The sequence below is a fragment of the Urtica dioica genome, chromosome 10, assembly GCF_054948205.1.
Source record: "Urtica dioica subsp. dioica isolate 48M chromosome 10, U.dioica_male_clone48M_v1_H2, whole genome shotgun sequence".
In the NCBI taxonomy this organism is placed as follows: domain Eukaryota; kingdom Viridiplantae; phylum Streptophyta; class Magnoliopsida; order Rosales; family Urticaceae; genus Urtica; species Urtica dioica.
In genome coordinates this window covers 3,255,650-3,276,436 of record NC_142765.1, presented here as the reverse complement: position 1 = coordinate 3,276,436, position 20,787 = coordinate 3,255,650, and the positions used below count along the sequence as shown (strand labels likewise).

Sequence of the window (20,787 nt, the reverse complement as noted above, 5' to 3'; positions counted from 1 at the left end):
TTAATTTCTTGTAAATAGCCAAGTAAACTTATTAACAGATTAATAAAAGACTTATATAACACAGTCAAACATATATTTTAGGTAGTTAATAGGCTGCCACATATGCAAGTTGGCTATTTACAAAGTATTTACCAAAGGTTGGCTAATTTACAATTCTTATAGTTTAAGTGGCTTACGTAGCCAATTTTTTGTTAATTAAATGATTAAAATATCGATCAACGGCATCGCTCTGTACCTTATTATGCCCGTGGTATAATGTGGTATTTCGTCAATATTATAGGTTACCATTACCTCATGATAAGCCACTATCACTCGAGTCAATAAAAAAGATTTTTTTTGTATGAACTAGTAATTTCAAACTTAGTGTTTAGAAAAATGGCCAAAGTTTCACAAGTTGATGCATTTAAAAGTACTAATATACCCTTAACTATTTTCAATATAATTAATCTAAGTTTTCAAAATTTTAATCCAGTGCACTTTCGGTATTAATCCACTTTTCGGTAAATCAGAAGAAGAAAAAGAAGAAGATGTCAAAAACTTTAATCCTACTTTGAAAAATTTAACCCACTCTTCTATAAATCAGAACAAGGAAAAAAAGACGAAAAATATGTCAAAAAATCTAATCCACACCAAAAGAATAAGAAAAAGAAGAAGGAATAGAAGATGTCAAAAAATTTAATCCCGCTTTCAAAAACTTTTATCCACTGTTCGATAAACAAAAAGAAGAAGAAGAAGAAGAAGAAGAATACGATGTTGGTGATGACGATTGACAATGAAACCACCTTCCAATCGTCAACCGGAGCCTTTCAAGCCGCTCTTATCGTCCTCATATTTGTCGATCAAATCCAATCTTAATCAAGCCCTAAGTCAATCCATCATTGAACCACCACCACCGATTTTCGCTCTCGCCGGATGATTTGAGCAGCGCCGACGAATCCCCGCACAAGGCTCAACTCTTCATGGACGCCTCCTATTTGAATCGAAACCCTAAAAAAGCTTTAAGCAAGGAGGATTCTCCGAGATTGGAAGCTTCTCGCTGACATCAACACCACCACTTGGATGCGATTAGAGGCCTCGTTGTTGCTCGCCATCGAAGAGGATACACGCGGGTTTGACTCCGACCAATCTCAGGATCCGAGATGATTCCGATGCCAAAGATTTCGCCGGCGATGGAGTCGCCAAGGTCTAGGATAGAACGATATAAGTGGCTAGGAGAGAGAGCGAGGAAGGGAAAGCTATGGTTTTTTGGGGGTTTTTAAAATTTTGACTATTTTGCTTCAGTTTTAGAAAGTTGGGCTATTTTACCAAACCTAAACTTAAGAATGGCTAGATAGCCGCATCACTCATTAAAAAAAATTAAAAATAAATATTATCATATATGTCAGTTATTATTAATTAAAATGCGGAAACTAAACTAAATATTATCTTGGTAATTTACTTTTTAACATTATTATAAAAATCAAGTATCTGTGTCGTTTTTCATGCTTTCTGTCGTTTTAGGCCCAAGAATGGAAGAGCCCGCCAAAATGAAAAGACTTGGGGGCCCAACTAATATAGTCTATGGCTAACAAGGATAAGTTCGTCTTTTCACTATAAATGTCCCGCGCTTTCTCTCTCTAAAACTCTCTCTCTTTCTTTCTCTGAAAGAAAGCCAAACAACAAAAATGAAGAATCGATTCAGAGTTTTCAGTCTCGCAGTGACGATCTTCGCATTTCTCGTCGAATCCAAAATTCCTAGCTCCTATCCAAACGAGATCTTGTTCGATTCCCTTGCTTACCCCGAATTCCCGATCCGCGCTGTGTTTTTGGCGTCCAATCAAGATCGTTTCTCGGGAAAACCGGTCAGGCTCGGCCTCGAGTACGATTTCTACCGGAGTTCGTGTCCGAGCGCCGAGAGAATCGTAAGATCGAAAATGGCGGAGATTTATTCCCGTCAAAGCGACGTTACTCCGGCTCTGCTTCGCCTCTTCTTCCACGACTGTTTCGTCCATGTAAAATCTCGCCTTTTGTTTTTACTCCCTTGATTTTTTAGGGTATCGCTGTTCGAAGTTGGGATTATCACTAGTGTATGTGTTTATTAGTGTTTTACACTACTCGTCTTTATGCCTCGTTCAAATTTTTTTTTTTTTAATATAGAGAATTTCTTACTATTTATGGTTGAAAATACACAATTGTGATATTACGGTGCTTTTAGTATAGCAATAGAAGCTCTGTTCTCTTAAAGATGTATATTTATAGGTTTTGGCTTGATATTTGTTGGAATAATCGATTATCTAGAATAAATAGTTGGGCTGGTTTGGATAAATTTAATTGAATTTCATTTCCCGTCTTCGATGGTTAGGTTGTTGTGCTAAAGGATTTTTCTTAGCTCTTCATATGGGAATCTCTTCATTTCTTATAGCTAAGTTTCTAGTATTGTTTCTCTTTCGGGAAACTATATGGAAGTGTTGATCTGCTTCGAGATATTGGACTGATTCGATGTCTGTTTATGGTCTTTCTCTGAGTAGGGTTGTGATGCTTCAATCCTCTTGGATGACAGTGATGGAAACAGAAGCTACACGGCCGAGAAGCGAGCCGTGCCTAATAGGACCTTGAAAGGTTTCGACAAAATTGATATCATCAAAGAGGAGCTCGAAAAAGCTTGTCCCGGTGTGGTTTCTTGTGCCGATACCATCTCTCTCGCAACTAGAGACGGCGTTGTTCTCGTACGTTTCTCTACTATTGCTACTTCTTTACGTGGCTTTACGATTTATTGTTTTCTCTCTGGTTTTTCGGGCTCTCTGATATTATGCCTATCTGTGCATAAATTCACAGGCTGGTGGACCATTCTATCCTGTTCTCACGGGTCGAAGAGATAGCGTTCGTTCGTATCATAACTTAGCAATGATCGAGCTTCCTACACCCGATGATCACCTTCCTCGGATACTTCATCGATTCGCACTCAAAGGCTTCAACGAAAGAGAGACAGTCAGTCTGTTAGGTACGTTTAGATATTCTCGCATCTTTATGAAGTAGAAAAAACGAAATTTCACTAACAAGTTGGCGTTTTTTTTTTTTTTTTTTGGTGTTTTCTGTTGCAGGTGCGCATAATATCGGCCAGATGGGATGTGATTTCATTCACAGCCGTCTCTACAACTTCAACGGCACAGGGAAACCAGACCCTGTTTTAGCTCCCGAATTTCTCGTCGAGATGAGACTGAAGTGCCCGAGAAGTAACACCACTTCCGCGAGAAATGGACTGTTCAAACGCGTGAACTCGAGAGGCTTGGATGAGTCCGAACCTATAAACATCACTTCAGTGCCTTCCGGGGGAGAATTCAACACTCACTACTATCAGCAGCTGCTGAAAGGAAGAGGTCTTCTCTTCGCCGATCAGCAATTAATGGCCGCACAAAAGACGGAGAGACTGGTTAGGGCTTACGCTTCAGACGATGGGTCAACCTTCAGAGTTGACTTTGCGAGAGTGATGATGAAGATGTCGAACCTCGAAGTTCTCACAGGCACTCAAGGCCGGATTCGGCTGAAATGCTCATCGCCTCAGTCCAGTTCTCGGTGATACGATAAGGCAAACAGTTTCGTTGGAAACAATAATGTCATTCTTTATGTACATTGCTTTAGGATGGTATGCAATAGCTTTCATAGGCAACCTCATTGTTACACACGTACACAATTTTGGTCCTTTTGTATAAGCTCTGGCTGATATTGCTGCCATATTTTCATGGTTTTGGGATTTGAAAATTCCCCATCCTCTTTATCCAGAAACCAAGCAAGGAAATCCTTTGTCACAGCATAACGAAAAAAACATTATTTTTTCTCGGAAAACAAATGGGAAAGTAGGGTGATTTAGCTAACATAAATGTATACGATGTAGAAGCTCTATTTTACAGATAATTAGGCTGCCAATTTGTTTAACTGGTTTTCTGTCAAATTGATTTCTTGTCAAGTCATAATCAACAGTATAGATACACACTTGCCACATTTCTGAAGGCAAATCGCTTCAACTACCAGTTACCATTTTCTGTCGAGAAAAAAAAAAAAAAGTAACAGAAAAAGAGGCTAATAATGTTTCTCAACAAGTAAGCCCATGAAAATGCTGTTCTAACTATACACTTGGCGAGTAAAAACTAGGGAATGCAGTTTCTTGAACACGATTTCGACTGACGAGAAGCTGATATCGAAGCCGTAGGTCTGTCCCGCGTATTGGGCATAAAGATACTCTTTTGGGGACAGAGGGGGAGGAAGAACTCGAGAGATCGCCGGAAAACTCGAGCTGGGCGGCGATGGAAGAACTCTCTTCTCTTTCATCATCATCGTGTAGTAAACATCGGCCAAGAGAAGCCACACGAGGTCGGGATCGATCGAAGCGAGCCCGCAAAGGGCGTTCACCGATGGATCTCGGAGCCCGACGACACCGCTGAAAGCGATCCCGACCGCGAGACCGGCGACCCTTTTGAGGACCACTTCCAATGCAGATGAGCTCTTCTTTTCCCGGGCCAAATCGGCGACCATGTCGAGCACCGCGGCCTGGACTTTCAGGTTGGAAGTCTCGGCCATCGAGTCCTCTTCTGACGAGGAGGTCGAAACTCTTCTGTAAGGAAGTTGGAGAGGCTTATTTTCTCTCTTCGGGTCGGGTTTTCTCTGGAACGGAGACGAGGAGAGGAGTTTCCAGAAGTGAGAGCCGTCGGTTTGGAAGCGGCGTGTGAAGAAATCTCCTCCGCAGATTCGGATTACGTTGGTTATTACTCTTACACACCTCCGAACAGCCTGAAAAACGGAAAATATGTCGATTTCCGATTTTTCGGTTGAAAAAAGATAGAGATAGAAGTAAAAAAATCATACCACCGGGTTCTTATTCTGAACACAAACCACCAAATAAGGCCATATCTTGTTCATCGCCGGAAGCAATCTGTTTTCGTCGGTTCCATCGTCCGTGGCATTTACGGTGTCTTGTAGATGATAAAGCGAACGGGATTCGATCATTTCTTCAATTGCTTCTTTGGTGTGTCTCTCGTGCTTGTGCGCTTCTTCCACTTGAGCTAATGCCGAGACGCCTGCCTTTATATTTAGGTCAGAGAAAGTTGACATGAAGTGCCTATTCAAAAGAATATGTGTATGTGTGTATATATATACAATATATAGCTAAACCTAATAATGATACAATGATCACTTGGAACATACCTCGACTACATCGAGAGCCACTAAACAAACGGCTTGGTTTGTCGAGGCGAGAAGAGGAGTCGAAGCTATGAGACATGAACCAGCGATGGACCCAACAATTCGCCGATATCTCTTCAAGTCGTTCAACTTAAACAAAACGCTTTCCCATTTCTCTGCAAGCAACAAAAAACACATCACCAATCACTCTTTAGCATTATTTTTTTAAAAAAGAAACACTGATCTTTTATTGAAAGAAGCGGCTTAGCCGAAAAAAAGTATAAAAAAACATTACAAAACCGAAAAACTCTGAGAAAACAAACCAGGCCCCTGCGCAGAGGGGTTACAGAACACAAGCCCAATCCCTAGCCAAATCAGATAGAGGGAAAGCCTTAAAATCTTTACATTTCGAAAAAAGCCATAAGGCTATACAATGATTAATGTTGTCAATCAGGCCCTCCGTGGTCCATGCTTCCTTGTTGAAATATATCACTCTTTAGCATTATATTTATGTTCCATTTGACACTGCAGCAAGTATTTCTTTATAGACCGGGGATTTTAGGGAGGTATCTCTACATGAGAGAATGCCTTTTTTTCAAATACTATTGTGTGGAATGAATGGACAATAGTCGCATAACCATGTAAATTTACTGAAGCACACTTTTCAGTGGTTGTTCCAACATTAACTTCGAAAAAGGTGGAAAAAATAAATATGCAATTACCTATTTCTGATTCGCGGCTATAAATATTGGAATTATCTTCTGATCCCACTTCCTTTTCAATATCGGATATAAGGGTCTTGACATGCATCAAATATGACTCTGCTTGCCCAGGTAATGAATCGGCCTCTCGCTTTGATGCCTTTGTGATTTCGGAGACAGCCTAGTAAAACAACATTTCACGACAGATAATTCAATCTGACCAGACACATCAGTATAGCCCAAATTGTTGGGTATATATCTTGAACTAGACCATCAACTACAATGGCAGCTCTTGCTAACCATCACTTCAGAATCAACTCTGCTGGAAATTGGTCTTGCACTAAAGTCCATAACTAACCATATTAGGGGAAGATATTCAACTATCAAGTATAATGTTTTGAGCCAATCCGATATGAAGAGAACATATACCTTTAAGAAAGGAATGGTTAGCTCGGGATGTTGATGTCTGCCAAGAATTTCAAGTTCAAGAGAAACAGAACGCATCTGTAATAAAATTTATACCAGACCATGAGAATTACTCTTCTAAAAACAACCCATTACACGAATCAAGATTTAACTCACATAACTCTCCACTGCAAGGCATGGACAGATAGATATCAAAAGACTAATAGTTGCATAAAAAACAAAATTAAATCTTCTGAATTCAACTTGCAGCTGAAGTGTAGGAGGTAAGAAACAAAAATCACATTGATAAATCAGGACGATATCTATAGAAGGCATACCGGCTCTTCCAGTAAGGGCAATATCTTGTAAGCTACTCCTATATAGGAAAGCATAGCAGCGAGCACATTTGGGACATGAGGGTTTAGATCCAAGTGCCGTAGTTGCCGACATATCGAATCAATTACATAGTCTGCATTTGCCAGCACTAAATGCCCGACCTACAACACAATTGCAGAAAGTCATTCACTACTCAAAGCAACGATGTAATAAAACCGAGTTCTGCTTTTAAGTCACACACCGTTTGATGCCCAGACGTTGCGGCGACCACATGTAAGACGGCGTCAGAAGCACTTCTTACATGGTAGTTTGACGAAATAAGATTCTCGAGCAACAAATACAGAGATGAATGAAGAAACCCACATGAAGAAAAGTCTTCTCCGAGGCAGATATTCATGATTCCTATTCCTTCTATAATAATCTGTAAGAAGAAGAAGAAGAAGAAAAAAATCAATGTCATTAATTATGCATGAAAAGTTTGATTAAAGAGGTATGATGACCAAAATTATACGCATAAAACCAAAGGGAAGTTTATATTTCCTGGTGCAGCACAGCCGTGTCGCGAAAGAAGTGTAAACTGATATCCCCGTCTTCATAGTCAGGCTCTACAGAAGAATATTTGTGGTCTATTGGAAGATCCCAGATTTCAGCTGATAGATATTCATGCAATACGCTACCGACACAATCTATAAGGCGACTCCTTGTGCTTCTTTCCTTTGGAAGACACCATGACCAAGCACCAGAAAACTGAGGATCGCATCCTTGGCCTTCCCGTCCCTTTACATGTGGCTTATGGAACATCCTTCCAAAAGAATCGATTGATTTATCTGAGATCCCGAAAATCATCTCGTTTAGAATACACACTGCAGTGCTCGCCTGACGCAGCAACTGTCCCGAACCGTTTCTATTATACCAGGACTGCCAGTTCTCTTTATTTCGTTCCCTCGTACGAATTTCGGAAACTAATTTGCGCAACGAACCAAGAGGAAGTTCGGCCATACGAGACAAATTAACTCCGCCTCTAAATTCTAGCAAGAAAAACATGAAAATAACATAAATGCATTATAAAATCACTTCACACTTCTTGACTAGGAAACAAGTGGGAGAAAGTGAGTCGAAAGAGTTGGAACAAACCTGCCATTAAAGATAAACCTACAAGTCTCAGAATTCCTGAAAGAGCTTGGTATAGTCTTGAACTCCCAACATAGACAAACCAAGGAGGCATCCGTGGAAGCTCATAATTCTTATCTGCATTTTCCTCCGAGTATGTTACTTGCTTGGGATTCGAAAGTTTGGGAGCTGCAGATATTATCGAACTTGTTCCAGCTTTCAGCTCGGCAAGAGAGCCAAGATATCCCACTGAGGTTGTCCTCATAAGCTTGTCAAGAGAACCAGCAAATACAGAATTCTGACTCAAGCAAAGGGAAAACACTTCCAGAAATCTAGCAGCCGCTACCTAGATATAAAACATCATAAAAGACAAAGTAAAAAGAGAGTCAAATCCCCCCAATCATTTTAGGACATGCGAGCTATGTGGTTATCGCAGTGGAACACAAATCAATAATGATCTTTTTTTTCAGATCAGTTCTCAAAAGGTTGTAGTGATTAACCTGATCAACTGCCACCTCTAAAAATTCTTTTGAATTTTAAGTTATTAACGAGACATAAGTGTATATATTTTGTGTGATCTCTAAAATGCAACGACGAATGTTCTATCAAGTAGATAACCAATGACGAGACCGAAAGTTAAAATGATTTCTGATAACGCTGTCTCCAACCAAACACATACAGGAGATTGAAGGAGATGATCCACTAAAAACTGAGGGCCAGAGTAGTAAATTATCACAAGCAGCTGCTGAGCTTGTGAAATTGCTTGAGCTTCCTCACTTTCAAGCACCACTTTTGGAAGTCTAGTAACAAGTCTGGTCACAACAACATTATTACCTTAGCTGGGGAAAACCCCTTTTAGAAGAGTTGGTCTGATCAAAGCAAGCAAAGTTTTATGAAACCATATTAAGGACTCAAACCTGGAAAAAATCTCAGCAACGTCCTGCTCTAGTTGCTTTTTTCCATTCGACGAAAATGAATGTTCAAGAAATTCTTGAGCAGCTGTAGAAACCTCTTCATCATTATCAATGACCAAAGCGCATAAACACTCCTGCATAAAGGAACATTTCCAGATAAGATAACAAATAGAATTTTCCAGAGAGAGATGATTTGGTAATCCTGGAATATTCACCATAGAGCATATTTTATATTTGGTTTCTTTGATAAAGTTCAAAAGAAACACGACCAAATTTTAGAAATTATGCTTACCAAAAGCATCAGTCTGCTCTTTTTCAGAGTTAAACTACAATTCGATAGAAGACCTTGAATGGCAGCCACGAGTCCTTGCCTTACTCTTTTTGATGGATGAATACACATCTGACAAAACATCTCAAAGATTTTTATATTATTTATACAAAAAGCACAAAATCCTGGTTCAAATTGAAAGGATAGATTGTTTTACGTCTGGAAATGTAGCAGACAACAGTTTATCCACGTGAATCGAAGTTTTTTCAACCCAATCCTTCGTACGAATTACATGCAACGATCCAATCCCTTTGCTAGAATCAGCCCTTTGCTCGTTCGTTACAGATTTTGGAAAAACCACCTCCTCTACTTGACCACTCGGTCCTTCTGCTTCAGAACTGCTTTGACCCTGAGCTTTGACTGACAAGCTACGGAGCTCGTCCATGAAAGACTGCATCGATGTAGCCTCGATTGTCTTGGAACGAGTATTACCGTCTACGGAGGTACTTTCAAGGCTAGACATATTAGCATCGTCTTGCAGAACTGTCATAAGAAACTCAGCCAAAGCTCTAAGTGCTTGGTCTATTGCTTCTAAACTTCCAGTGGCTCCACTGGCCATTGCTTTAGAAGCAAGCAAGACTTTGGCGATTTGACTAACAACACCGGGCAAAAAGAAAGCCAATGCATCAGCAGATCCAACCTATAAAAACGGACAAAAAAATATTAACACACGTAAATTTTGTTGTAAAAATTTGACCCATATACTTTATTAAGAATAGAGAAAAGTGTGTTTTTTTATTATTATTTAATTATATTTTTTGCTGAAGCCATGATGTTACCTTAGCAACAAGCAGACGGAGGGTCGTGAAGGCTTCAACGCGGAGCATTGCACTACCTCTATGTCCTCGGGTCGCTTCAGTTTCTGCAACCTTTTCAATGAAGCCACAATCAAGCAACATTACATAAATCATCATTAAATAAATAAAATATTCAAAGGCTAATCATAAGCTCAATTTCTCAGTGAAGACATTCCACATACTTTGAGAAGAAGCGACAACCAATGCCCAACGGCAGCTGATGAATCTTGAGACCGGAGAAACGCGAGTAAACATTTGCCTTGATCCGAATCATGCTTCGCAGATCTATCAGACTCGGTTTTCAAATCTCCACTATCCAAAACCAACGAAGTTTGTTTACACGGACAAGACTCGTCGGCGCACGGAAGCAAACTCGAAAGCAGTGCCTTGAAACACTTAACGATCCCTCCACGGAACTCTTCCGAAGCATCGGATGGAGATAGCATAGCACCATAAGTCAGTTTCTTCAAGACCACAACCATCTGTAATATAAAAATAAAAATAAAAAATAAAAAATAAAATGATATTATTTACAATACATTGGTGATCTGAACGCGAAAAAATTCCAAACACAAAGCAATGTTTCTCAGACTGATTTTACCTGTTCCACAGATAACAAATGACACTTGGTCAAGAGTTCCTCTAGACATTCTACCACTCCTTCAGCCACTCCATCGCTGATTTTGTGAGGCGTTTTTGGGTCTGTCGATACTTCAACTTTTCCTTTTGGATCAACTTGATTCGGTGATCGAGACGCAATTGCCGCGTCCAATAGAAGCAATAATGGGAACAACGCATAACTAAGAAAAAAATAAATGAATAGATCAGTGATCATGTTAGGGTTTATTCATTTATATCTCATTCTCTGTAAAACCTTTATTTCGACATCAATTATGTTTGGAACTTGATCAAATTCACCAATTGTTCATATATGATTTGCATAGTTCGATCAACAAGTAACACTGAACTTGAAAAATTGTATCCTCACATATCACCGAATTTCGTTCAATTTAGAATTCAGTTCAGCAATTCATTAAAAGATAATTCACTGACCTTAATAACACTTTTCAGAGTAATCACGGAGCTAATTAATTGCTTACAGTTTTGATGGAGATTTCAGAAAGGAAACCAAAAGCTCTAATATTTTTGGGTACAAAATTGTGCACATAGACTGATTTCGCGACTTAAACGTAAAAGAATAAAAATGTAGAGAGAGAATGCGAAAGCGTACTCGAAGAAAGGTTGGAGAGAATCGGAAGGAAAGCTGCGAAGGCATTGGAGAAGAGAATGAACCGCGGGGCAGTGTTTCTTTGGGCGTTGAATTAGCTCTAAAAGCTCCAAACAACACGGCTTTAGCTGTTGGAACGCTCTGGTTCTCTCTTCTCCGTTTCCATTGACTTCCGTGGACGACGGTGGTTCTTCGAATTCGTCGATTTTCACCATTTTCGTACAGAGAGAGAGAGAGAGAGAAGAAAGAACCGCGAAGTGTAAACAGAGAGAAACCATAGAGAAGACGAAAATATATAATTGTCGTTTATTCATTTAATGTCGTTTTATTCTTCACAACTTGTCGTTTCCAAAGTTCCTGATATTAATAAGAGAAATGGACAAACTTGTCCCCCTTTTTTTTTTTTTTTATAGCATGCGTCTATTACACCTTTATTTAGCGTAAAATTTTATATAAATTTAAGGTACATGAGTCCGAACGCTATGTTGAATGTGCGATTTCTTTCCTGCTAGGTACCTGTGCATGGAAAAGGCGTCCAAGAAACTAAGAAAAGCTTGTGTGTCATTCCTAAAAAAAAATATGAAAGAAGTATAAAAGTTTAAAATTCTCGATGTAAGGACAATCAATGCCATTTTTATGATAAATCATACCATGAGAAAATTTAAACGATATGTATAATATAAAAATGTCAAAAAATGGGAGAGAGAGTAACTAGAAGAGTCCAAGTCAAGAAGCTTAAAAAACATCCTCGTCGAGATTTTGGTCGCACGATCGAGAGTGAATGCAATGTTGTGAATCTAGACGGTGATTAGATTTGAGGGGCTGAGATTTAAGGTTTCTTCTTAGTCAATGAGTTCCAGAATATTATTCGGTCTATATCTTTTGTTCTAAGTTATTATTATGTTTTTTGGTTATAAAATAAATCAAGATTCACTTATATGATTTTCGCTATTTTTCAACCCAATAAGTTTGGTGTTTTGTTTTTATTTTTCCTACAATTGAATTTTTTTTTTATTAGATCCGGTGTTTGAATTGTTTTTTTCTCTATAAAATTTGAGCCAACTTTCTTCTAAGACCACGGTTTTGTATAATTTATGGGTTAACTTTCGACTTGATCTATTCAATAAAAAAAATGAGCGTTTATAAACCACTCTAAATCATTATAAACAAACAAAAAAGAATAATTATAAGCATAATGTTCTTATAAACCAATATAAATCGTTATAAACGAACTAGAAGATCAACATTATTATTATTATAAACAAACGATTGTTATAAACCAGTAGAAATCATTATAAATTGTTCGACTTAAACTTGGGTGATTTCATGGTTTTGATGAACCTCGAACATTTAATTATGATTTAAATTTTGAAATACAAACGAGATGGTTGTGTGCTATTGTAAGTATATCCTCTATTTCATATTTTATTTTCTTATATTCGTTCATGTTTAATTAATGAAGGGTAATGAAATTTATCCTTTTAAAATTGTTGTAATAGCTTATGGCTCCCTAGAAATATAAACGAAAACTTTAGCAAATATTATGTTTTAATATTGACTAATTAGCTAGAACTCCCAATTTTATTAATTTTTGTTATTGGATTTAATAATTTGTAGTTAACAAGCCTAGATTTTTATGTATTACATTAAAAAAAAAATAACATGGTTTTTTAAGATGACCAAAATTACTACAAATCAATGGCTTTTCACCTGTTAAAATAGGTTGGACTAAAATCAACTCATGCTATAATTTACTGTTTTACAAAATTACTTAAGAAAAAACTAGGTTTAATCAGATAAAAAAAATAGGTTTGTTTATTTAATTGGCATCTAAGATGTAATATACTAGAATCTTATTATAACGTAATAAATATGAACGTTGGCATCACCCTCACGTCAGAATTGAATTTGTATGCATAAATATTGGGTGTTGTATGTATTTTACGTATTTTGTATTTAGAGTTTAAAGTCTTTGGTTATTTGGTAAAACTTAGTTATTATTGATGTTTAAAGTCCAAACAAATATATTTTAGACAATTTATTTTCTCAATTCAAATTGTGTGTTATATAATTGTCTGGTGAGTTGTCAAATTCTATTAGTTAAACACTAATTGAAACACAAATGTTTGGACGTCATATTTATTTTATCAAGTGTAAGCGACTAAATGTAACTATTTCCAACAAAAAATGTAGTAGTGTAGTGTTTTATAATTTCAACAACCATGACGCTAAAAATTAATTGATGTTTTATATTAGATATACTTTTTCGTACAACCTAATCCAACCATATACTATAAATTAAGCAACAAAGCTATCGGGGAACAAATTAAAATTTTACCATCTCATGAACCTGTTGAATTTCGTTAAGAAAATAGAAAAATAAATTAGTTCATGGCTCTTACTCATAAAGATACAATGGTAGCAGCAAAAGACGACCATGTGACTAACTTTAGTTTAGTTTGGTAAGATTAAACTAATACAATGTATAACCATTTTTCTATGTTTTGTCTCTTCCATAATATCCACATTTAAGTTATCATGGCTGAATTCACCTAACTAGTTCAACAACTTTTGTGGGACGTTGTTCTTTTTACCAATAAAAAAACTATGTTTTGACATGTATTCCACGTAAATGTCAAACTTGAGAGATGTTTGTAAACTTACAGGGAATAAATAAGATTAATATATCTCAACTGTCAATCACCAACTTTTGTACTTCCAAGTTAAGATACAAGTCCATGCACGTTAATAAAAAAAAAATCTGAAAATTGCTAAATAGTCAACATTTTTTAAATTTTTTATAAATAGTCACCTCTTATTTACGGCACTCATAAAGATAAAAATACCCGAAAATATTTCTGTCTATTTTAGATTTTTTTTTATCTTTTTATACCGTAAGTTGAGGGGACTATTTATAGAAAATGTAAAACAAAACAAAAAATTGACTACTATATAAAACACTATAAGCTATAAGTTAGATGGCTTTCAAGCTAAAAGGACCTTATAATTATATATCTCTCTTAAAAAATTATATCGGGCTGTTTATTATTTATATAGTATATGACGTAGATAGATTTCACCTACCCCACTAAAACATGTCGACTATATACAAATCCACCCAAGACTCAATTTGAAGTAAATTATTGTGTTATATTAAAAATAAAAATAAAAGAGTATATTGTACCAAGAGAAAAGAATGGTATTAGCTTTTCCCAATTCATCCAAATTTTGTAATAATAAGTTGCTTTATTGCAAGAGTATCCATGTATATTTATCACAAATCCGAACAACCTATAAAGTCAAAGTTCTCTGGTTAAATTAATTAATGGAGAATGAAAGAGACTATATATGTCAACAATTTGACGTTTAATAAACAGCTCTATCATGAGATTTTCAATCAATCATTTGATTTGATTAATTACACGACTCTTGAAGGCTGAAGAATATTGTGGTACATTAGTTGGAGGGCCACAAATCATAGGTACTAGGACTAAACTCCGGTTTTGGCTCCAAGTCAAAAAAACTACACTCTTGGCCAACTTCTTCAATAGCCATAGCATGATAATTTTGATCAAATGCTTGTTCCTTTTGACCACTTTTGTCCACCATTGGTGCCTCTAGCCCGAGCTCGCTCTCCAAGTATCTGAACCACTCCTTGTTGTTCGCAATATCTCCTCCTTTTTCTTCTCTAAAAACAGTGTTTAGACAAGAATTCTGGTGAGAGTCATTATTATCTAGTACTTGAACTTCTTGGCTCTGCTTTGGGTCGAAGAGATTAGAGCCCAAGGTAATACTATTAGGACCAAACATGTCCCAAAAGCTATCCTCCTTGTTGTCCTCCAATAACAATGGCATGACTTCTTGATCTGGTTGGTTTACCTCTTGCAATATGGCATCAACATTAAAAGGTCCTTCAAAATCTAAGAGCAAACCATCTATTAGCATTTCGTCTTCAAGATCACCGAGTTTTGAGGCATGGTGATCAATTTGAGTAATTGTAGTAGTACTCGACCCATTTGAACCATAAATCGAATTTGAAGAAGTGGTAGTGCTCAACACCGCTTCTTGTGTAGGGCTTTCCTCGACCAGAGTGCTGAAAACACCATCATTCGCTTCGCCTTCTTTTATCGTACTAGCATTGTCTCCCACATCCTCTTTGTTGTTTTCCATCATTTTCTCACAACACATCGACTTGCGGCGCAAACTTTTGGGTTCGGATTCTTCTTCCTCCAATACCGCTTCTTTTGAGTCTCGTTTTCTTCCTGACAAAATTGAATTTGTGGAAGAAGACGAAGATGACGTTATGATCGAGGATTCCTTTGATTCGTTTGCACTATTGTTTGCGATCTTTGCAAGTTTCTTCTTTAAATGAGTGTTCCAAACATTTTTTATTTCGTTATCCGTTCTTCCTGGAAAATGAGATGCAATTTTCGACCACCTACATAATAATATAGTATCATAACGTGTCAATGCAAATTCAATAAGGGAACAAAATATATATATATATATATATATATATATATATATATATATATATATATATATATTAACATCACAAATAAGAAACTACCGTACTTGTTTCCCAACGTTTCATGCAGCTTAATAATGTTTTCCTCTTCCTCTTTAGTGAAATTCCCTCGCTTAACATCCGGTCTCAAGTAATTAATCCATCTCAAACGACAACTTTTTCCACATCTCACCAGCCCTACAAATCACAAACAATAACAGTAAGAAGAAGAAGAAAAACGGTTGAAATAATATACACGTACGATCAAATATCAATAACGTTGACTATGACCAATATTCCTATATCACATTATTGATGTTAAAAGAATGATTGCATATGGGCGTCACATGATATTTTTATATTATCGCACGTGAATTTTGAAGAGCATATGCTTATCCCTAGACGTGGAAATTTCAACTCTTTTCATTTATTTATGTATTAAGTACTATTCTTTTTTGGTATAGGGTTAAACTTATTAATTGACTCCTTAAAAAGCAAAGTATAGTGCTTGGGTCGTTGATGTTGAAAATATTGAAAAAGACAATCAAGTCCACTAGTAACCATGCAAATTAGTTAGGCCCTCTCGCCCAACAAATCTTGATTTGACTTTGGTCTCGTGGGACATGTTCTCACTGTCCAAATTGACCTTTTCGTTTTAGGTATGTTGGTAAATTAATTATTCCTAATACTTGACCATATATGAGATATACATAAAAAAAATGAAATTATTCCTAATACTTGACCGTATATGTTATAAATAAATAAATATAAAAATTTCATCGCAAACCTAATTGATAACGAGAGAAACGATTCATAATTTTATAAAGAGCACAAAAGAAATATAATCTTAATTGAAATATTTTAACACAACCCCTCTCACACTATTAGAGTGGACATCTAAAACGTGAAGTTTGTGAGAATTAATATTCACAAGTCGCTTAACATCGATATATGCCTCTAACTCTCTAATACCATCTTAAAGTATTTTATAAAAATTGCACGTGGATAGTGTTCTTTGAATGTAATCGCAACAATAATTTGTCTAAATTTTTAGTTGCGAAAAAATAGTGTTTTTCAAGTTGCAAATAATTACTTTTTTTATATTTCCGTAATTATTAAAAAAATCTATATTTATTATTTTAGGCTCTATTAAACTTGTTTACTATTTAGTTTCATTAAGGAAAATATTTTCAAAGTTCTGTTTACGTATATTTTAAAAAAAAAAAAATTTAAGGGATTTGAAAGTAATCATTATTTTTTAAATATTTCACTTTAAAAATATTAAGTGTTTCGTCTCAAAATCAATTGACTATAAGATACGAGAAGAGAAGAGTAAACCATAACTTTTATAGGATATTCTAGAATATAATATTAGTGGAAGAGGAAAAATAAGGCATATATATATATATATATATATATATATATATATATATATATAATAATTAATAATCGGCAGAGTGGACGTGAACATGTTCGTTCGTGGACGGGATAAGCAATAAAATCGTTTGCGCAACAGATAAATAAAGTATAATATAAACTATTAATGATTGGAGCGTTATTATTTGTTTGTTTATATATAATATTTATTTGTTTTAAAATTTTATACCATGAGTTGTTGAAGACAATAGGAAAATACCTAGTAGTTCGTGTGTGTATTCTAGACTTGTTTTACATACCATACGCGTACACGAAAAGGATAATATTTCTCATATATATCACGTTTGTTGAAGTATTGCCATTCGTACAAGGAATATATGGAATAGTAAAAGTTGGTAAGCTTGTACGATTTTTTGGTGATATATATGCATCCCATTTTCTAGTCACACAGCTATACATATATATATATTTCCTAAAATTTATAGCCCCCTAATCTAGAATAACAAGAAGATAATGATTTTATCGTTTTACTTAAATGTCGTATTTTATGTTCATTTTTGGACGTTGGATTAGGCAGTAATACTGTGTATAACCTCTTGAACATGTATTCAAACTTTCTTTGTAATACTTTCGTACCATTCCTACAGTTTGGTCTGACTCTGACCATAAATATTATAATAATAATATTTATAAAAAAATTATAAAAAAAAAAAAAACATACAGGTTTGAGAGTTCATTTGGATTCAAATCAGTGTGCGTGTAGAAGATGTTAAGGAATCAGAATCAGGGTCTTAAGAACAAACAGGAATTTTAATTCTATTTTTCTGTTTGTAAATTAATCAAACCCATAATATATAATGATCATATAAGCGAGAGACTAATAAAAAAAAAAAAAAAAATTAAAATGTTTTCATGTTCATGATGAAGTAACGATCACGAGAGTCACGACACAGTAAAAAGATAACTGGATATACATAGTCTATCCGATATGAGTATTTATATATGTATATATATGTAACGTACCTGATTGTTTAGGGAGAGATCTCCAATTGTCGTGTCCGTTTTTCTGGATGAAAGTGATGAGCTTCAAATCCTCCGCCGGACTCCATGGACCTCTCTTCACTTTCCCCTTCTCGCAGCACGGTGCTCTTCCTTTTCCCATCTCTCTCTCTCTCCCTCTCTCTCTCTCTCTCCCAAACAAAAAAACTTAGAGATCGTGAGCGCGAGATATAGATTTTTTGTCTTACATACGCCACGCCCACAGATTATAAGCACTTAATATACACTCACTTGCTTATATATATACTAAGGTGATGACTTGGATTTTAAGAGAGAGAGAGAGAGAGAGAGAGAGAGAGAGAGAGAGAGAGAGAGAGAGAGAGAGAGAGAGAGAGAGAGAGAGAGGCCACACGGGTCACGCCACAAAATGGGTATTTCTTTCTCTTTCTTATGTTAAAAAAAAGGCAAGAATGTTAAAAATTAAATTCATTCACTAAAAAATATGTCTTACACAAAAAAGAAAAAAAATAAAGGCGTATTATATTTGATTAATTTTGATTTTGATTTTGATTTAGTATCGTGTATGTGGTCACCAGTCTGGGAGATTGTCAAAATCAAACAATAAGGTGTGAAATATGAATTAGTGACACAAATTTTGTATATTATGATGTCACCGTTTATTTTATATAATTAATTGTGAACACTTCATTTACGTGTTTAGTATAGTAAGCTAATCTTATAGTGACATTTGCTATCATCTCCACTGCTGATCATAAAGCCCAATTTTCTTAGCTACATTACACATATGTCATCCTACACGTTATTCCAAATATTATCTTACTGTAAAATAATATAATAAACACTTTTAGGGATTGAACAGTGCGCTAAGGAAATTTGACTATACAATATTGGAATTTTTGAAGTGCAAGTATTTTATTATTTAATCAGGACAAAATAATTCTTAAACTAAAAAAAAAATAGAAAAATTAGACAGACTAAACCATTTGAAACGTTGGAATTGCAATATAGTCAACGTTTCAACTAAGTTTCAAATGTGACCACAATTGATGACATGACTTTTATTAGTCATAAAAAATTACATGGTTATCCCTTGTTTAAAAATCGGCTGCATATAACACGTAGTCAACGTTTGAGCGCAGTCAAATATTGAAGCTTTAATACACATGGAGCTAACCGCGAGAGATTAAATTATTCTTTCCTATTTTGTAGTCCAATTAATTGATATTGAAATATCTGGAAAATAATATGTAGCCAATGTTTTGGGTTTAGTCAAGCTTTAACACTCTGTTGTAGGCCTGTACATCGGATTGGGTTATTCGGGTTTGTACATTTCATGAACCCGACCCGAAATCTTCGGTTTGTCATTTTTATAACCCAGCCTAAACCGTTTATGGTACTGAAACCAAACCAACCCGAACCGATAGTAATCGGGTTGGTTTGGTTTGATTTATTTGGGGTGGTTTAAGTCGGATTGTTCGGATTAATTTGTCACAACAAAGGTACAAAATAGAATCGTTGAATCAAATTCATAAAAATAAAAAAAATAAAAATCATGCAAATACTAAGAATAAATAAATTATGTCTCATCTCAAATTTCATACTCCATAAAAATCTAGACCTCGTGAAAAATCTGTAAAGTAACAAAAAAAAACGAGTTGTTGAAACTAATATAAGTAAGTCTTTATGATCATATTGAGTCTACTTATATTATCTATTTATCAACTGTCGTGAGCATAAAAATACACCTATAAAATAATTAATTAATTTAAAAATACATATATATTCTTATTTTAAAACCATATATAAAGCATATGGTGTATTTTTTTTTATTTTACCTTGATAACATTTTTCATTTTTTTAGAGAAATTTTTTTTATTTTAACGGGATCGGGTTGGTTTGGTTCAACCCAATCTCATGACGATAAAAAACCAAACCAACCCGAAACACTTGAGGGTTGGGTTGGTTTCAACCCAAATTTTTTCGGGTTGTAATGGGGCGGGTTAGAAAAGAGTGCGGTTTGGTTTGGGTGATCCGGTTGTTTGGTTTGTCGGTTCTCATGAACACCCCTACTCTGTTGCGCTCACTACAACAAATTAACATATTGGGTGCGGAAGGGTATTAGGTGCGACATGTCGCACCTAATAGTCGCACCTAAACCAATATTAGGTGCGACATGTCGCACCGGATATTCATCCAGATGACTAAAAATTTCGCTAATGTTTAGTGGTATTAGGTGCGACATTGTCGCACCTGATATAAAATAGTCGCACCGAATACTATTAGGTGCGACAATGTCGCACCCAATGTTTTTAAAAATTAAAGTTGTCAGCAAATTTCCTCCGAATATTTTTGGGTCTGGGAAATCATATTGGGTGCGACATTAGGTGCGACATGTCGCACCCAATATGATTATTAGGTCGCACCCAATATGAAAAGGGGTTATAACTCGACTGAGGCTTCTTCTTCTCTTTCACTCGGTCAAATCTCATTATCACTCTCAGTCTTCTCTCTCTCGCCGCCCGAGTCTCCTCCCTCTCCACTGCCCTCTCTCTCACCGCCGCCGCGAAGTCGCCGTCGCCGCTCTCCTTCAAATCTGTTCTCCGCCGTCCCCCTCCACTCCCCGTTCTCCCTTAACCCGCGCCGCCCCTCCCAGCCCCCCGACCAAACGCTCTCAGGTACGTCCCCCACCCCCCTCTCTCTCTCTATATCACCGTCTTTCAATCTCACTCTGTCTCTCTCTCTCTTCCAGCCTCGCCCGCTTGGCCGCCCGCTCTCCCTTAACCCGCGCCGCCCCGACCAAACGCTCTCATGTATGTCTCCATCTCTCTCTCTCTCTCTCTCTCTCTCTCTCTCTCTCTCTCTCTCTCTCTCTCTCTCTCTCTCTGTCTGACCGTCTCTTAATCTCACTCT

General features: G+C 36.3%; 3 protein-coding genes across 3 annotated transcripts; 1 reads left to right on the top strand and 2 right to left on the bottom strand.

Annotated features, from left to right (window-relative positions):
• The first annotated feature begins 1,664 nt into the window (after window positions 1-1,664).
• LOC149383077 (Peroxidase superfamily protein) lies at window positions 1,665-3,746 on the top strand. The gene is made up of 4 exons (XM_089627672.1): window positions 1,665-1,991; window positions 2,508-2,705; window positions 2,815-2,980; window positions 3,081-3,746. Exons 1-4 carry the CDS (start codon window positions 1,665-1,667, stop codon window positions 3,554-3,556), a joined length of 1,167 nt encoding a protein of 388 aa, XP_089483798.1. The 3' UTR covers window positions 3,557-3,746.
• A 120-nt stretch (window positions 3,747-3,866) lies between these two features.
• Window positions 3,867-11,221, bottom strand: LOC149383076 (ARM repeat superfamily protein). The gene is made up of 17 exons (XM_089628926.1): window positions 10,977-11,221; window positions 10,347-10,545; window positions 9,928-10,227; window positions 9,728-9,817; window positions 9,106-9,588; window positions 8,913-9,020; window positions 8,624-8,754; window positions 8,386-8,518; window positions 7,731-8,052; window positions 7,140-7,624; window positions 6,838-7,020; window positions 6,599-6,757; window positions 6,285-6,359; window positions 5,877-6,036; window positions 5,179-5,330; window positions 4,840-5,055; window positions 3,867-4,764 (listed from the first exon to the last, which is right to left on the bottom strand). Exons 1-17 carry the CDS (start codon window positions 11,186-11,188, stop codon window positions 4,099-4,101), a joined length of 4,074 nt encoding a protein of 1,357 aa, XP_089485052.1. The 5' UTR covers window positions 11,189-11,221; the 3' UTR covers window positions 3,867-4,098.
• Window positions 11,222-14,213: 2,992 nt separating this feature from the next.
• Window positions 14,214-18,147, bottom strand: MYB63 (myb domain protein 63). The gene is made up of 3 exons (XM_089628961.1): window positions 17,881-18,147; window positions 15,549-15,678; window positions 14,214-15,411 (listed from the first exon to the last, which is right to left on the bottom strand). The coding sequence occupies exons 1-3, from the start codon at window positions 18,017-18,019 to the stop codon at window positions 14,430-14,432; spliced, it is 1,251 nt and encodes a 416-aa protein (XP_089485087.1). The 5' UTR covers window positions 18,020-18,147; the 3' UTR covers window positions 14,214-14,429.
• Between the last annotated feature and the right edge of the window lie 2,640 nt (window positions 18,148-20,787).

Coding starts and splice junctions, on each gene's coding strand:
- MYB63 (XM_089628961.1), bottom strand. CDS start 18,019: ATGGGAAAAGGAAGAGCACCGTGCTGCGAGAAGGGGAAAGTGAAGAGA. Junction 15,679..17,880: donor ATCTCTCCCTAAACAATCAG/GTACGTTACATA, acceptor TGTGATTTGTAG/GGCTGGTGAGATGTGGAAAA. Junction 15,412..15,548: donor CATGAAACGTTGGGAAACAA/GTACGGTAGTTT, acceptor ATTATTATGTAG/GTGGTCGAAAATTGCATCTC.
- LOC149383076 (XM_089628926.1), bottom strand. CDS start 11,188: ATGGTGAAAATCGACGAATTCGAAGAACCACCGTCGTCCACGGAAGTC. Junction 6,360..6,598: donor TGCCCTTACTGGAAGAGCCG/GTATGCCTTCTA, acceptor ATTTTATTACAG/ATGCGTTCTGTTTCTCTTGA. Junction 5,056..5,178: donor TGGCTCTCGATGTAGTCGAG/GTATGTTCCAAG, acceptor CTAAATATAAAG/GCAGGCGTCTCGGCATTAGC.
- LOC149383077 (XM_089627672.1), top strand. CDS start 1,665: ATGAAGAATCGATTCAGAGTTTTCAGTCTCGCAGTGACGATCTTCGCA. Junction 2,706..2,814: donor CTAGAGACGGCGTTGTTCTC/GTACGTTTCTCT, acceptor ATAAATTCACAG/GCTGGTGGACCATTCTATCC. Junction 2,981..3,080: donor AGAGACAGTCAGTCTGTTAG/GTACGTTTAGAT, acceptor TTTCTGTTGCAG/GTGCGCATAATATCGGCCAG.